Source organism: Cryptomeria japonica, chromosome 1 (genome assembly GCF_030272615.1).
Source record: "Cryptomeria japonica chromosome 1, Sugi_1.0, whole genome shotgun sequence".
NCBI classification, from domain to species: Eukaryota; Viridiplantae; Streptophyta; class Pinopsida; order Cupressales; family Cupressaceae; genus Cryptomeria; species Cryptomeria japonica.
The window spans coordinates 178,216,989-178,235,838 of NC_081405.1; the positions used below are offsets into that span (position 1 = coordinate 178,216,989).

At 40.4% G+C, this 18,850-nt stretch overlaps 1 protein-coding gene across 1 annotated transcript in view; it reads left to right on the top strand.

The window, feature by feature from the left end:
- The first annotated feature begins 7,603 nt into the window (after positions 1-7,603).
- The window catches only part of LOC131857042 (chaperone protein dnaJ 20, chloroplastic-like), a 30,474-nt gene continuing 19,227 nt past the window's right edge, over positions 7,604-18,850 (top strand). The window contains exon 1 of the mRNA XM_059209041.1: positions 7,604-7,690. Within this exon, the coding sequence (XP_059065024.1) occupies positions 7,604-7,690 (87 nt within the window). The remainder of the gene's footprint in view (positions 7,691-18,850) is intronic.

The window sequence follows — 18,850 nt, forward strand, 5'->3', positions numbered from 1 at the left end:
CCACTGCAGATATCACAGGGTCCTTTGATGCAGGGAGGAGTGCAGCTGAGTGGTAGGGGGATGGAGAGAGAGATCCCTATGGATACAGGTGCAGGAGAGGGTGGTGCAGGGGAGTGTGGTGCAGAGGAGGGACCTAGTGGAGGGGGTGATACAGGTGCGGCAGCCATGGCCATGGGGGAGGGAGCTACTGGGGATCTGCGGGAGCACATGATAGGTTATTTGCAGACCCGGGTAGAGAGATTAGAGGCGGAGATAGCAGCTAGAGATGTGCAGCTATTTGCACGTGAGGCAGAGTTGACAGTGGTGCTGCGGGAGAGAGATACTGCGGTGGAGAGTTTAGCGGAGCTGCAGGAGAGAGTCCGGACTGGTGCGCAGGGGCCGTCAGGGGAGATTATGAGAGAGATACGGCGAGCACAGGCGGAGATAGAGTACTGGCGTGGGTTATATGACCAGGTGGTACCGATTAGCCAACGAGCTCTCAGCTATACCCAGATGCGGCAGGCTAGATCCGAGCGATCACAGAGGATGCAGAGCAGTGGGGGAGTGATGGGTCCTTTAGGGCAGGAGAGATCAGGGGATGCAGGAGGGAGTGGGGGTTCGATGAGGCCTCCACGGAGAGATGGATCAGGTGGTGCAGGTACCAGTGGTGGAGTAGGTAGGGGTGGGGCAGGTACAGCATCTGGCCAGAGCGGCATTTGAGAGAGCATTTTTGCATCTATATATTGTATCGTTGTCTATTTTTGGACTGTATCTTGGATGGCTCTTGGTAGCCGATTTTGTAGACTTCATTGTACTCTGATATATGAGATGATATATATGAGGGGATCCCATATTGTGATGATTATGCATTTGATTATGTATGGACGCTTATGCATGGTGATGATTTATTGCTTAGATGTATATGTGGACATGTATGCATTTGATGAGATGTTTCTTTGATGCATGTTTTTATGATGAGTTATGATGTTGTATACTGACATATGAATGCAGGGTTATATATATGATGTATTTGATTTGTGATGTAATGCTTTATGTATGGAATGCCTATGATGAGGATATATGCTTATGCTTGATGCATGAACAAGATTTTTGGTATTTCCTATTTTGTTAATGATGCAATGATTTATGTGATGATGTCAATGCAATGGTTAGATGAAATGATTTTATGTATGGATATGCATCTAGATGATATATGCTTATGTTTTTGATGGATGTAATATGGATAAACAAAATGTTTAAGTGCAAATGTTTATATGATAAATGCAGATGAATACACAAATGTAAAGTACAAATGTTTATATGATGATATGGAAAATGAATGTAGATGAATAAACAAATGTAAGGTACAAGTGTTTATATGATGATATGTAAATGAATGTAGATGGATTTAAACAAATGTAAAGTACAAGTGTTTATATGATGATATTTAAATGAATGCAGATGGATTTAAACAAATGTAAAGTACAAGTGTTTATATGATGATATGTAAATGAATGCAGATGTAAAATGGATATATGAAATGGTATGAACGAATGTTTTGTAAACAAATGGTGTTTGATGAATCTAAAATGCGTTTAAAATATGTTGGTAAGTGCAAATGATAATGGGACGATACGATAACTAATGGGGATAATAACTGCACCTTAATGCAATGTGAATGAATCCTAAAAATGAACATTTATAAGACACTTAGTAATGAATGAATGCATCTTTTAACTATAAAGAAATGAATGCAAATGATAAATGATGAAAAGTTTAATAAAATGATAATGGATAATTGATATAAGATGAATGCTTTATAAAATGAGTTAATATAATCAAAGATAATTTAATCCCATGAATGGATCTAATTATTGATGATTGATGCCATGATGAAAATGATTTTACTGCAACTAATGTCAATAATGAACTTATATGCAACGTTTATGTGTAAAAATGACATGAATGGACGTAATGCAAGATGCACCTAAATGCAAGGATGATATGATCATGAGGAATGCAAGGTTTTTAAGACTTTGCATGATGCATTGATGATGTATCAGAGTACTCGGTCGTGATTGTATCCAAGACCAGCTTAATTTTCTCATTTTTGCATATAAAACATCTATATGAATAAGTGAACGGATGGGTGATATGCAACGGAATGCAATATATAAACAGATGAGATGAAATGGCGATCCATAGTGCTCTATTTTCATCATTGAGCTTTAAAATGTTGGAAGAGAATACAAGCATCTTGACACAATAATTCAAGATGACCTGAGTATTTCTTTCATGGATTTTAATATAGCAAGTTAATACAAACGACTTGATATAAGGGTCAAGTCAACCAGAGTATTGCTTGCGGAACAGACAAGGATTATCTCCTTTCATGCATGACTTGGATCGTCCTCCTTGATCTTAGGCTTGATCAGATCCTGAGACAAGTTCATACCGTACTAAGAAAATAAAAACCTTTATCCAATTTGGAGGAAGAGGAACCAAAGAATGAGTATTGTACCTGCAACCAAACAGCATATTTACATAAAGAATAAAGAATAAGGATCCTTGGTAATGGCTCATGCTCATATGGTCGAGGTATACGCTGTAGTCAGCAAGCCGTAGTGATCTATGACTGCATTTTGCATAAGATCACGTAGCTTAGTGAACTTCCCACGTAGACACCATTAGTACATGCCCCAGTACTTCATCGGAAATAATGCGCAAACGATACAAAACAATGCTGAAAGATCCTGATACAGATAAACAAATGAATTACTCACGAATCAACCAAGTATTTGATAGCTTAACAGAATTTTCTTGTGAAAGAAAATGTCATTTTTGTCTTTGTTTTGGTAAGGAAGGATGCATCCTTGTTTAAAGACAGGTTTGGATTTGTTGATGTCGATTGTGTTGGTTTGATTGGTAAATGGTCAGTGTGTGAGTAGTTGTCAATGTTTATTGTGTATCTGATCGAATGAATATGTACAAAGTGTTGTCATGTTTTTGTGTGATTTTTGATGGGTTTTGTCGATGTTTTTGGATTTTGTGAAACAATTTTGAATGTTTTTGGTATTTTGCGAGACAATTTGTGAATGTTTTTGATATTTTCTGAGTCATTTTTGAATGTTTTTGGATTTTGTATTGTTCGCCTGAATGAAGAGTGTAATGATATATAAAACAATGTAGAATCCACTTCCATCACTAGGGTAAGGGTATTGCCCCCAGTTTTTAGACCTGACTATGAAAAGGTGGGATGCTAGATGCATGGAGTACTTTCTTAATTGCAGATCAAATAACAAGCCATGGTTGAGATGGATGGATGTGTGTGTGCATGAATGTGATCGCAACGAGCCTGAAAGATATTGGAGCCATTTCCTTTATGAGTGGCACCTGTTTGCCAGGTTTTCACCATCGCACTTACCCAAGGTGCCACCGGAGTGGTTGTTCACCGTTTGGATGCATGATTTTTCTTTACTTTTTTGAATGTTTTTGTATTTTCTTCAGGACATTTTCTGAATGTTTTTGGTATTTTTCTGATATGCAAGGGAGCCTGATGCCTTGTACACCTTAGGTATAAAACCTTTTGAGGTGCATGCTATTGATTGGATCTGCAAGCGGTTCTCCTTCTGATGTAGCCAACTGATATGCCCCGGACCCGAATACAGCAGTGACAACATATGGGCCAAGCCAATTTGATTCAAACTTGCCTTGATGTTCTCTATTTGGTTGGTTGCGAGGATTTTCTCGAAGAACAAGATCACCTACCTCAAATGTACGAGATCTAACTCGGTGATTGTAGCTTCTGCTCATGCGCTGCTGATAGGCTTTGAGGTGATTGTATGCAGCTTGTCGTTTCTCATCAAGTAACTCTAAGTCCTGAAGACGGGATACTCTGTATGCTTCATCATCGATGAGATTATGCAAGGAAACTCGTAATGATGGTATCTCGACCTCAATAGGCAAGATAGCTTCTGCACCATAGACCAATGAATAAGGAGTTGCACCTGTAGGGGTTCGAATGCTAGTGCGATATGCCCATAGCGCTGGATTTAGTTGAGCATGCCAGTCACGGCCGGCATCATTGACTGTCTTCTTTAGGATCCTTAGTATGTTTTTATTGGATGCTTCGGCTTGACCGTTGCCTTGTGGGTAATAGGGAGTGGAAAAGCGGTGTTGGATATGAAATTTCTCACAAAGTTCACGGACATCCTGATTTTTGAAAGGAAGACCGTTATCTGTGACGATGGACATGGGTACACCATACCGGCAGATGATGTAGTTGAGGATGAATGAGGCGATCTGCTTGCCGGTGACTTGGGTAAGTGGAACAGCTTCGATCCACTTTGTGAAATATTCGGTGGCGGTAATAATGAATTTATGGCCATTGGATGAAGATGGATGAATCTTACCCACAAGGTCAAGACCCCATTGACAAAAAGGCCATGGTGTTGTGATTGGTTGCAGTTCTTGAGCTGGTGCATGTATTAGGTCGCCATGAACTTGACATTTCTTGCATTTCCTGACAAAGTAGTAGGAATCCTTTTCCATAGATGGCCAATAGTATCCAGCTCGCATGATCTTCTTGGCTAGTGATGGACCACTTGAGTGAGTCCCGCAAATTCCTTCATGTACCTCTTCCAAAGCCTTTGTTATCTCATCTTGTTCCAGACATCGAAGGAGAGTACCATCAAGACCGCGTCGGTATAGGGTTTCGGCAATAATGGTATATCGAGCAGTTTGGCGAATGAAGGTTTTACGTTGGTTATTTGATTGGTTGGGAGGAAGGGTGTGATCGCGAAGATAGGTGTAGAACTCACCGTACCATGGGGATTCGGAACCAACAAGGCGACATATCATTTCAGATTCGGGGATATCATAAGCGGGGATCCAAAGTTGTTCTACCAAGAACTCATAGCGTGTTGAATTTTGTGGAAGATCTAGTAGAGATGCGATGGTAGCCATGGCATCAGCGGCTCGATTCTGATCTCTTGGTATCTGCTCAAAAGTGATAGTAGTAAATGATGCCTTTAGATTGTCCACCATTTGCTTATATGGCATGAGTTTATCATCTTTGGTCTGATATTCATCTGTTGCTTGTCGAATGACCAGTTGGGAGTCGCCATATACTTGCAGTTCTTGTAATTTCCATTGTATGGCTAATCTGAGTCCTGTGATCAAAGCCTCATACTCTGCTATGTTGTTTGTGCATGGGAATGTGAGCCTGTAAGACTTCGGGATGCTATCACCTTGAGGTGTGATAAACAGAATGCCTGCCCCCGAGCCATGCCTAGTGTATGAACCATCAAAGTATAATTTCCATGACTGTGCTTCTGTAATCATGAATATCTCTTCATCTGGAAAATTGGAAATGAGGGGATGATCGCCTATGAGTGGTGCATCGGCCAACTGATCTGCAATGACTTGCCCTTTGATAGCTTTACGGTCCACATACTCGATGTCAAATTCACTTAGAATCATTACCCATTTGGCCAAGCGACCTGTCAATGCTGCTTTGCTGAGTAAGTACTTGAGTGGATCAATCTTTGCGATGAGTTGTACCTTGTGTGTCAACAGATAGTGCCGCAATTTAGTGGCTGCCAATATTACTGCTAGGCAAGCTCGCTCAATAGGTGTGTAATTGAGTTCATAGCCCACCAGTGTGCGAGAGATATAGTATACAGCACACTCTTTACCTTCTGCATTAGGTTGTGCCAGTAGTACACCCAATGCTGTACTTGTTGCCGAGATATAGAGTAACAATGGTCTACTTGGATCTGGTGGTATCAGCAATGGTGGATTCATGAGATAGTCTTTAAGCGCCTGAAATGCTTGCTGGCATTTGTCATCCCACTGAAAGCGGATGTTCTTATGTAGTAGGTGTGTGAATGGGTGACACTTATCAGCCAATTGTGCAATGAATCTTCGGATGGATTGAAGCCGTCCTTGTAGTGTCCTGAGCTGACTGATATTCTTTGGAGGTGGCATGTCCATGATTGCTTTTACCTTTGCTGGATCGACCTCAATGCCTTTGCTTGAGACAATGTATCCTAGAAGCTTCCCGGAGGTCACTCCAAAGACACATTTCTTTGGGTTGAGTCGAACATGGTATTGTTTCAGTCTATCAAAGATTTGATCTAAGATATGGAGATGTCCTTCTCTTGTGAGTGATTTTGCTAGTAAATCATCCACATAATCTTCCATCATAGTATGCATCATGTCATGGAAGATGGTGGTCATTGCTCTTTGATAGGTCGCTCCTGCATTCTTTAGACTGAAAGGCATTACATTCCAGCAGTATGTGCCCCATGGACATGTGAAGGCTGTCTTATGTTGGTCCTCTGGTGCGATCTTTATTTGATTGTATCCTGAAAAGCCATCCATGAGTGAAAGCATGGCATGTCCTGCTGTTAGATCCACTATGATGTCAATATTTGGTAGGGGAAAGTCATCCTTAGGACATGCCTTATTCAGATCTCTGAAGTCTGTACAAATGCGGATGCCCCCTTTTGGTTTGCCAACTGGCACAATATTGGAGATCCATTCTGCATAATCAATTGGTCTAATGAAACCAACATCTAGGAGTTTCTTGAGTTCTGTTTTGACTAGCACTGCAATCTGGGGATGCATCTTTCGAAGCTTCTGCTTGACAAGTTTGGCTCCTTCCGCTACAGTGAGGTGATGCATGACTAAATCAGGATCAAGCCCAGGCATGTCTGCATATGACCATGCAAAGTTGATCTGACGCTTCTGGAAGAACTCTATGAATTGAGGCTGTTCCTCTGGAGTGAGAAGGGATGCCAGATGTATGATATGAGGATTTTCAGGAGTCCCCACATTGTATTCTTTGGTTTCTTCGATAAGAATCGTTGATCGTTCCTGTTGTGTACTAGCAGGGAGAATGTCAAACCCTTCATCCTCAGGCGCCTCAGAGAGGTTTTCACCATTGGATACGCTCTTTCTTTTTACTTTTGTCGGATCAAACAGTGCCACAGTGTGGTTTTCACTGGAAGATCCATGTTTTATCGTTATATTTTTGCAGCTGAAGGGTTTGGCATCCGCCCCGAAGTATGCTGCGCTATTAAGTTGAATGGCGAATCCAGCTTTGTGATCCCCGCTGGGTAGATTATCCCTTAATTCCAAAAAGTCAATGATAGCCTCATCGTTCTGGAAGAGGTCAAGACATGGGGGATTTGGTTGGTTCCATTCAATGAGTTCAGGGTGGATAATGGGCATTACGTCATCGATTAGGTTAAGGGCGTTAGAGGTATCAGTGAGGGTTAAGACAGTGTGGTGAAGGTCGTTGATGGTACTCTCCCTGTCAGAATCCGGCGTAGGATGAGACGTAGGGTTTGTGGAAGATGTTTCCAGCTCAGGTACCCAAGTGGTCTTTATCTGTGCTTCTCCGTAAACAGGGATGTCTTTGTGTGGCGGAGGTGGTGATGTGTCTTCCTCATCTGAAGTGTTAAGCTGTACAGAATCAAATTCCCACTCATGTGAGTCGGTCTCTGAATCACTTTCCAGCATCCGATTGCTATACCATACTGGGATGTCCTTGGAGTTAAACACGGCAGGCGTGATTGGTTTATGTACCTTTGAGGTGATCGGTGCTGCAGGAACCGTGATGGGGTTTAAAGGATTTGTTACAGGAAGTATCGGCCGTGTTGCCTCAGTGGCTTCTGTAGGAACTGCTGGGGCCATAGATGTTGCTGTAGGTTTCCATACAGTTGTTGCTACAAATGGTGTTGCTGATGGGATTACTGGTTCGTTTGGTGGGATTTTTGGCACTGATGACGGTTGCGGTGAGTTTGTGAGCCTCGATGGGGCAGTGACAATATTGCTTGATGGTGCTTTGATTATGAAAGGTGTCCTCTTTACAGTAGGTGGGCAAAATGGTTTGCTAGGTTTTCCTTTAAATCTGAGTTTAGGAAGGATCTCTTTTTCAAAGCCTAGGCCTGTATTACCTTTGGGCTTGAATTCTGGTAGTAGCGGTTCGTGTCGTCCTTGTTGGCAGGATCCCAAAGCACTCTGACCATCATATCCCATTCTTTGCATAATGAGGAGGCCTTTGCCATACTGTTCTGTAGGAAGTGTAACTTGCGGTTTATCAGTGGTGATGGGATCCTTATAGATCCATTCCGCTAGGTCCTCATCTTGTGTTTCTTCCTCTTGACTCTTTCCAAGGATGAAAGGCGTTAAGGCACATGCTGGCGTGATTAGTGGTTGCTGGAGTAACTGCTGTGGTTTACCATGTGTTCTAGGAGAAGTGGGCATTTGTCCCACACAAAAGAGCTGACTCAAGTTGTATTCTCCAGGACCTTCCTCTGCGACTTTCATCTTAAGCTTTTCTTGCTTGGGTATAGGAGTGTTTGAACTGGCAAGAGAGGCGGGATTTACATATGATGTGGAGGAAATGGCTTCCCTATTATTAGGAACAGTAATCTCTGGTTGATGGCTGATATTATGGCAAAATGCAAAGGGATTGGTATCGCCTAGGATTGTGATCTCTGCACCATTATGTGGGAACTTGATACATTGATGGTAGGTAGATGGAACGGCTTGCATGGCATGTATCCAAGGTCTTCCTAACAATAGATTATATGGCAGAGGAAGGTCCAGAACTTGACAAATGATGTGCTTTACCACGGGGCCCACTCGGATTGGTAGTACCGCAGCTCCTTTGGATGAACGCTCTGCATCATCATAGGCCTTGATGGTGATCTTCTTGCGAGGATCCACTGATTCTATTGCATATCCCAATGCTGTGACCAACTGTAGTGTGCAAATGTTTAAGCCTGCTCCATTATCTATCAAGACTCGCTTGATCCTGTGTTGGTTGACAAAGCCTTCAATGTGGAGTGAGGCGTTATGAGGTTGTTGGAACGAAGAGTTGTCACTTTCGGAAAAAGTGAGACAAGGTGATGACTTTAGACTTCCAACCATGGCTTGAAATTGGTCCGTGTTCAGGTTTGCAGGGACTGACGCCTCTTGGAGTGCTTGATCCAAGATTGTTTTATGAGAGGGTGACAGACGCAAAAACTCCAAGATGGATATAAGCGCAGGGGTTTTGTCTAATTGTTCCACAAGATTGTACTGCTTTGGGATGGAGGTGGTGCCTTATGGAGCTGCCTTGATGGTAACTTTGCCGCGACGCGTAACAACATTGCAATTTGAGGTGGGATTTTTGAAGGTGATAGTTGCAATTTGTTCACTGGCATCATACAGGTGATTGACTGTGTAATTATACGCAGCTTGCGTATAATCAGTGGTATCAGGACCTCGTCTGGACGTGGAAGGACCTCTTTGATCTTGCGATGGAAGTGGATTTTTGAACATCTGATGATCATTATTGGTTGTTTTTGGGTCATGCCCTTCAATTTCAATTTCTCCTCGGTCAATAAGATCCTGAATGAGATCTTTCAATCGGTGACAATTACTTGTCTTGTGTCCTCTTCCTTGATGGAATTCACAATGTTCAGTATCTCTCCACCATGCCGGTTTGACCTGAGGCTCATAATTTGATAACTTAGGTAGAGTGATCAAATTCTGAGAAATGAGTTGTCGCATCACTGTTTCAATGGGTTCCCCTAAGGGAGTGTATGTGCGTTTTTGTTTTTGTTGACGAGGTCTTGGTTCATCATGAGATGTGATGCGACCTTGATTAAGAGGAACATTTGTGTTATTTTGAGGTGGAGGATTTTGTCCTGCAAATCGAACCACAGGTTGTGCATTTTGGACAGTCCGAGCATCCACAACTCCATCGTTGACGATATTCTTGTTCTTGTTCCAGAAGTTCGGTTTATCGCTATTGAAGCGCGGGTGAGGACCATCTTTGGGTTCATTAAAGATTTTGATGAGTCCTTTTTTGATGAGTGCCCTTTCACATTTTATACCTTTGGTGATCATATCGTTAAAAGAATCGGTATCTTTGACATCCAGGTGAAATTCCATTTCTTCGTTTAAGTTGGAAATGAAAATTTCCACTAGTTCTCGTTCAGGTAACTGAAGAGAACGTCTGCTAGACATTTGGCGCCATCGTTGCAGGAATACTGAGAATAATTCACCTGGTTTTTGTTTGGTGTTGCATAGATCAGCCATGGTGATGTCGCGTTCAATATTATAAGAGTAATGAGATAGGAACTTCTGGATGAGTTCCTCAAATGTTCTTATGCCACCTGGTAGTCGGGAAAACCATGATGTGGTTGTTCCTCCCAAGCTTTGGGGAAAAAGGCGCATTAAGTATGTGTCTTCATATGCAACTTCGAGACAAGCGGAATGAAATTCTCGGACATGATCGCGGGGATCTCCCTTTCCTCTATATTTTTCGAATTTTGGTGTTTCGAACCCACGTGGAAAGGGTGGCATATAAAGATTCCTATCAAACGGATAGGGACAGATGTCGTTAAGTGAGAATTGATTGGTTTTAACACCACTATGAAGTTGTTGGGCGAGATTCTCAACTTGTTGCCGCAACATCTCCATTTCATTAGGAGGAGGAGGTGGTGGGTTACCTCGAGGGATGTTATATCTGGTGGGATCTCTACGCCTTTCCTCCTCATGGCGACTTTGTCTTTCTGATGCTTGTCTTAATTGGGCAAGATCAAAGTCTGAGGGGAGTTTGGCTCCTTCTTGAGCGAGTCTTAAAAAGTGAGCATCCGCATTGCTCCTTAGTATTTCATCAAATAATCTGTTAAAATGAGGGTTATGCTGAACCCTTTCGATTGTTGAAGGAGTGGGTGTACCTGGGTTTTCATCATTCCCATTTCCTCCAAGTGCCTCTTGAAATTCATTGAGGTTGTCCTCTTCTTCCTCAATTTCTATTTCTCGCTGCCTTGATCGCGATCGGGTTTGAGCCATTTTGTTTACAAGTTTGTTTTTGAAGTTGATTGAAGATGATGATGAGTGGTGATGAAATGAAAGATTGATTGGTTGGTGATTTGTGTTGTATGGGGATCTCTAGCACTTTAAGGTAGATGTAACCGAAATTCCTTCTTTGAATTGCTTGCTTGTTTTGATAAGTTTTGATGTGATAAGGTGCAGAGAAATCTGAGATGTGTTACAGATTTAACTACCTAGCAATGAGAGGATTCACTCATGAACTAGTTTTAACCTGCGTAGATGTGTCTCTTAGGATGAGCTTTATCCTAGATGTAGAAACAATCTAAAAAGTGATGTGATGTGTTTTGATTTCAAGCAATATCTAAAAGGGAATCTTGGGACAAGAACCTCTTAATGTTTTGAGAGTTTTGGGATGGATTGATGATGGAGTGATGATGTATGAGTGAGATGATGGATGAAAATGTTTTTCAACTTCAATAAAAACTTTGTGTTACAAATGGGACAAACTCTATCTCTTCCCTTTCAGGCGTTGGTGGCACTTCTCGAGCTGTGTTGTAGGTGATACAGATGTTTGGGAAGAAGTTGGGATCTATCTTTCCTCCTTGATTTTTATGATAACTCAGAGCTCTATATTGTATAAAAGCTCTGCGGTTCAATGATTCTGAATCAAACTCGTTTGTTTTACCTTGAAGGTATAGACGCATGCGATGTAGAAAGACTCTATGGGAGACAAAGATTTGTCGATTGAGATAGAAGAATTTCCTCCTTTTTATTAAAGCCTTTGAGCTCAATGGTCTTCTTTTCAAGGTAATATTCTGATGACCCTTCTTCTTTCACAAGATGTGAAGAATGGTCATAAAAGTTGTGACTCTTCGTTGTTGGCACTGTGTTTTTGGTATTTTTGGTTGTGTTGACAGATGTTGGATGAATACTTTGTTTTTGGGATTGATTTTCTGATTTTTCTTTAACAAGAAAAACAAAGCAAGCACACAAACACAAAATTGTAGCCTTCAAGGCGCAAATGAGTATGGGTCTAGATCAACCCAATCCTTGGACTTGTTTTTGACCCTTCCTTTAGATTTATTTTAAGGTGTATTTCCAAAGCCTGAAGTCGGCTCAATTTGCACTAGGTCTGTAAAATGAACACACTTCAAACACTCTTTATCCCTATGGTCAGATGGCCAGTTGTGATAAATTTAGCCCACATCTTGATATTTCTTCGACTTTGGTACTACATACCTTATGAATCCCGCCGTGGCAGGTAAGGATGTGATATACTAAGTCTTGCGCGAGCATAACAAATAGATGATCCCTATGATGGGGGAGTCACCACTTTTATCAAGCCACAAGTGACTTTTCAAAAAGCTATGTTTCTACTCAAGGAAATATGTATGGTGAGTATCTTGGGAGCAAAACCTTCTATGCTCTTGCACTAAATTATATCTCAAATATCCTCAATCAATAGAACAGGTGGGCTACTACTTAAAGGTGTTTAATCATGTTCGATGGCTTTGGACATAAGTTCATTCTGCAGTGACTCACTTAAGAGCCTTGTAACTGGTGGTGGGGCCCATTTGTCCTTTCGGCCAGTTACACAGTAGGAACAGCTATACCCAAGGCTACAACTTTCGCTCTCACCTGATTTCTATAGCGGCTCGAAGGATTTACCGCTCGAGGTCGTTCCCAAGAGTATCGATCCCTTGGCAGGCCTCTCTTAAAAAAATAAAATTTTGAGCGTTACTAACACTTTTCTCTTGCACCTAGGACCACGAGAGCCAAGGGAGAGGATAGTGTGTGTTAGAAGTAGGTCCACTCGACTGACTTTTTGTGCACAAGCGTGCCAAACACGAAATTCACTTGTTCTTTTTAATCCAGCATTTGCAAATGTGATCTAACTATTTGGAGATGTTGCTCCAACAGTCATGGTGTTCTTTTTAACTTCAAAAAGCAATGTGTTTTTGTATTCTAGAATTTGGAAATTCTGGTCAACTTAATGAAAAACACGTTTTTGCTTGAAGGAAAATTTGTTTTTGCCAAAAAAATCAAGACAAGTGGATTGTTCTTTTTACTGCACCAAAAATTGAAGTGTGGCTTGTGATTTTTAGATTTGATGCAAGAAAATGGAATTGTTTGGTTTTAAGCACCAAATAAAGTGTGTTTCCTAACTTGCAAGAAAACAAATGTTTGAATTTTGTTGTTCTTTTTACCTTGCAAATAAAGAAAGATGAATTTTGTTTTAAGCACCAAAAACAAATTTGAGGTTCATTTTATGCACTCCAAAATGAGATGTGAGGTTTATTTTAACTTATGCAATAAGGGAAAAATGAATTCTTTTTAGCCAACTTTTTAAAGAAAGTAAAAAGAAAGATTTTTTTAGAGCATCTACTAACTCCTTTCCCTGCACACAAAAAGATTAGAACCTGCACCTGGTCAATAGTCAAAACGTTAGTGTGGGCTTACACAAGCCTAAATGCTGATTTTGGGTTACAAAGCGAATTGGACAACACTTTGTCGCAATAGCGCTATTCTGCTTTTTTTTTACAAAAGCGCTAATTAATACAATAGCGCTAGTCTGCGGTCGTAGAAGCGCTATTTTACACAGTAGCGCTGAAATAATAGGAAAATCCGAAAGGTCAAAAGCGCTAAAATAGTTTCAATAGCGCTAGAACTGTGACAAAGGCGCCAGAATGGAATCAGTAGCGCTAAAACTTTTTCATTAGCGCTATTATATGGACAATAGCGCTAAAAGAAAATGTTGCAATAGCGCTAGAACGTGTTCAATAGCACCGAAGCGCGACCTGTGTGGCAGTTTCAACAAGCAAAAATGTTAATTTTCAAAAACAACAGATCAGAAGGTTGCGTGTTCGATTCACGTCGGGTTCACCAAATGATGCCCTCCTAAATGGCACAATGTTAGTTCTTGATCAAACAACACAAAATCACACAAGATGTTAGAGTTAATCAATCAAAAACTAAAACATGAAGGCATTCCAAAGGAGACACTAAAAACACATGCTAATGAATCTAACTAAAGAAGTAAGACAATGAGATATCTCCAACTATCTCTTAACATGATATTAGCTCCTTTCTCCCTTGTTCCTCTCCTCTCCAAGTTCCAAAATAGTGTAGCTCTCAGCAGCTTTTTGCACTATGGATGCTTATGGAGGATTGAGATTATAGTATAGCTCCAAACATGAAATGAAAAAGCTATTTTATGCTAAAATGATATATTTTAACCAAAAAAAGACAAGATTCAGTTATGCTATGCTAAATGCTCTCTAAAATGGCTATAGTCTAAATGCTTACAAGTTTTCAGGATCTGGATTATGAAGGAATGGGCTCTATTTATAGGAAAAATGGAGCAATGGATGGCCAGGATTGAAAGGTTTAATCAAGGGTCAAGCTTGAAAGTTGGGGATCCATGTGCACAATTTGCACCAATAAAATAGTGACAAGTGTCAACACAGGATTGGGTTGAGAGAAGAGGTTGGAGGCATTAAAGGCCTGAGAAGACCTCATGGTTATCTAAAGGCTAAGAGTCAAGCCTAAATTAGGATTACCCACTGGATTAGGAGTTATTCCAAGGATAAACCTTTGTGCAAATGATTAAGAGATAATCATGGTCAAAGCATTAAATGCTTGATGAGACCCTTGGGTTGGATAGAGGTTGAGTCAAAACAAATGTTTTAACCATGTGGGAGGGTTTGGGTTAACCATTAATGGTTATTGGAGACTTTGTGGATTAAGTGGTTGAAAGTTGGAAGCCTTTAATGGTTTTCAAAGACTTTGGGGTTTTTGGTGGTTGAAGGTTGAAAACCTTCAATGGTTATTCAAGACTTTGGGCCATTTGAGAAGTGACTCCATTTTGCTTAGGAATGTGACAATAATTAGGGGATGGATTAAGCTAATTAGGAAGGGGTTAGAAGAATCTAGCAGGGGATTAGATTTTGCAAGTGGATTTGGTGGGTGAGGGAAAATAGGATTTAATAAAAATAAAAATTCATTTATTTCAATAATGTGTGCAAGTTGCATTTGTAGGAAAATGCAAGTGGGGGGGTTTTTAAAATGATTTAAATAAATGTTAATTTATTTAAAAGAGGAAAAGGGGGATTTAATTAAATAAATTGATTTTATTTAATTAATTGATTGGAATTGGATTTTAATGAATTAATTAAAATAAATTGAATAATTTATTTAATTAATAGAAGAATGTTTGGGGATGATTTAATTAAATATTAATTTAATTAATTGGTGGCTAGTGGATTTTTTTAATTAAATAAATACGAAATATTCATTTAATTAAAATGGACAGATTTGTGTGACTACATTTTCCCCTCTTTGAGACGGTGCAGTTTATCGCATCGTTTCAAAGAAAGAAAAATTGGTGTGTAGAAAATGCCCCATAAAATGTAAATTTAATGGGTGGTATGCCCCCTCGAGAGATGGGCCGAAAAATTTCGAAAAATCGGGCGATCTCTCGAAAAAGAATGAAAATGGGCAGGGTGATAGAAGAGAAGAAGTTAGGTATACTGGTTAAAAATAGAAGAAATCGGGGGAAACATGGAGAAATGGGGGGCTCGGGAAGTTCACGAGGACCACGGCGATGAGCGGGGCGAAGTTACGATGACGGCGGGGGGTATAAATGGGGTGAAAGGGGGTAAAATAGGATCATTTGTGACCGCGACCAGTTGAAAACTAGAGCTCTGACAGTGACATTTGGAGGAGCAACGAGGAGCAACGATGCCATTTCCGATCACCGAGCACCGATTTGAGCGAGTCCGCCGGTACCAGCGCCCAGCCGACTATGGACCAGTGGTACGCAAATTCGAAAACTCACTTTTTATGCATTTTTGGTATGTTTTTAGCTAAGTCCAAGTCAAGTCGGAGCAAGAGCGCTGGAACTAGGTTTTTAGCGCTTTTGCTCCATTAATTAGCCCTATTGTGCCGCAATAGCGCTTTTGTAGGCTAGTTGTAGCGCTTTTGAATGGATTTAGCGCTTTGGTAGGCAAGTTTGAGCGCTTTTGATAAATTAGCGCTACTGTAGGGTCAATTTAGCGCTATTGATGTGTAATAGCGCTATTGTAGAGTGGTTTTAGCGCTTTTGTTTAATTAGCGCTATGGGGTAGTTAATTGAGCGCTATTGACCTAAATAGCGCTATTGTGTATCTGTTTTAGCGCTTTTGTTTTGGTAGCGCTATTGTAGGGCTTTTTGAGCGCTATTGATGTTGTTGTAGCGCTATTGTTCAGAATGAGTGCTATTGTAGATTAAATAGCGCTTTTGCTTTAGGATACAAAATGCCCCAGTTTCGGACAAAACAAATCTCCTGATGCCTAGCGATGGATGGATGACGAGGTGAAGTGGGAGTTGTTTTGAACCATAGCAGCCCGATGAGACTTAGGTCATTTTTTAGGAGAAATGCCTGTTTGAAGTCTAGGCGGCCATGATTGCTTACCTGTTGAGACCCGAAGATACTTGATCAAAGTATCTGATGATAGTCTAGGTTTAAACTTAATAAAGTTTGATAACAAAACAACTGATGGTGGTTTGATGAATGTTTATGTGCAGGAGGACTTACGCGTGTTGCAGTTACGCGTGTTGCAGTTTATGATTCAATTAAATGATGTAAAAGGTTTAAGTGAATTTAAATAAATAAATTGAATAATTTATTTAATCAAATAGAGGAATGTGGATGATTTAATTAAATTAGATTTAACTAAATAGAGGAATGAGAATAAAATGAACATTAAATATACATTTAAGAATATGGTAATTTTTATACATCTACAGTTAGTTTAATTAAATAATTAAAGAATTACTTAATTAAATAGATGAATAATTAGTGTAAGATCGATGATATATTTTTAGGTGCCTACATTTGGCACTCTTTGACACAATGTCAAAACGGCACGTTATTTCAAAGAAAACAAAAAAATTCTGCCCCAGTATTCCGAGATGACACTTAGGGTATAAATATTCCCCCTCGAAAAAAGTGGTTGAAAAATTGTTGAATGAAGACCATTTTTTCGAAAATGTGCTAGAAAGTTATAATGTGAAGTTTGGTAAAATTTTGATATTGTTTGGTATGTCTACAACTGCGTTGAATTTGGAGGGGTCCATGACCGTTAGGGTGGCAAAAAACCCTAATTTTGAGCTATAAATTGAAAATTGGTATTGATTTGAGCTCATTTGCACTCACTTGCTTTGTAAGAATTTCTTAGAGATTATAGTGCTTTCGACATCCTAGGAGCAAAATGGCGGGTCATAGAGTGAGGCTACATTTGTTCGAGCGGGTGCGGTCATATCAGAGACCTACCGACACTGGTGGCATGGTGAGTTGTCATGATTTTTGCTCATTTTTCATTTGTTTTTTTCCAATTTTTTCATTGATATTTGATAGGTCAACTTTCATGCATTTCATAATTGATTGTTAAATTTTTCACATTTGCTATAAATAATTTGCATTTGATTTTAATGCTTCGAAATTGATTTTTAATTGCGCATTTGAAGTTCCTAATTTGCACTTGTATTGGCATCATTAGATTGATATCTTACAGTATTTCTCATGGAGACCTTATCTTACTTGCCCCAGTTGGGCTGATGATGTCCAACATCTTCCTTTTTGTTGACATCAGAGATATCTTATTGGTCAAGATGTGGGTGGTCATAGGGTTATTGATATGCATCTTCCTAGTTGTGCACTCTGACAATTCGGGGAGATACAAGTTATTCTGGATGTGACAACGTATTTTTCTCACACTACTCGAGAGGTTGGTGATTGGGGTGCTTGCGTGAAACCTCATGTTTCTATTGCTAAGTTTGATGCTCTTGTTCCTTTTCAGTGGGGATGGTGGGTTGGTTTATTGGATTCAGAGACTACAACACAGTATAGTGTATGGTGGATACAACATAGGCCCATACCTTTGACAGATTCGACAATTAAGATTGCTGCTCAATAGATTAGACACAAGAGGGGTCCTAGAGGGAGAGGGAGTGATGGTGGAGGATGGGTTAGGGGAGGGAGAGATAGAAGGTGGAGAGATGAAGGACAAGGAGGACAGGATAGGGGTCAGATAGATCTAAAAGTAGTAGTTGTAGTGAAGGTAGAGGGTGGAGGAGAGGATGTGGATATCGGTGGAGGTACTACATCTATGAGTAGTTTTGGTAGGAGTGATAGTGAGGGCGATGAGTCAGCATCAGGCTCATCGAGCAGCAATAGGGATGAGGTTGGGGATAGTGGACATGATGTTGACATGCCCTAGGCTACAGAGTTAGGAGGTGTAGAGGGAGGAGATGAGGATGGATTAAGAGATCGGGCTAGGAGTGTAGAGAACTTGATCGCTACTTTGCGACAACAGTGGATGGAGGATAAAGATCAGTATCGACGGGCGATGGAGGAGTTGACTACAGAGAGGGATTGGGTAGCCACTGAGAGAGATCGACTATAGAGGGAGAGGGATGAGGTAGTTAGAAGAGCTTAGATCACCATGGATGCATACAATCAATTATTTGGGCCGGTGACAGAGGCACAAAGCCAGGCAGATAGATATTTTGCTGTTGCATAGGAGGCTATTTACTATAGGTAGGCTTATGAGAGAGTCTTTCCTGAGGGCTAGAGGGAGCCTAGTTTAATCACTTTCATGGGGAGGAGATTGAGTCGATCTACGTCTCAACATACTAGAAGTGGAGGAGTGATGGGTCCACCTAGGGCCCTGTCGGGACAGACTGGAGTTAGGCGAGATGCACCTACCGATAGAGGCAACATAGGTTGAGAGTTTTGTTATTGATGTTGTATCATATATATGATGTAATTTGACACATTTTTATTAGATATATGATATGCATTCTTGATGAGCTAGTTGATGATGAACTTCATGGTCAAATATTTTGTTGTTGTTGTTATTTTTATGCTTATGCTTACTTGGTAATGCAGTGATGTTTCTTTATGTTGTGATCTATGAATCTATATGTGAATATTGATGAAATTCTTGTGATAATGAAATGGACTAATGCAACATTATGTGAAATGATTTA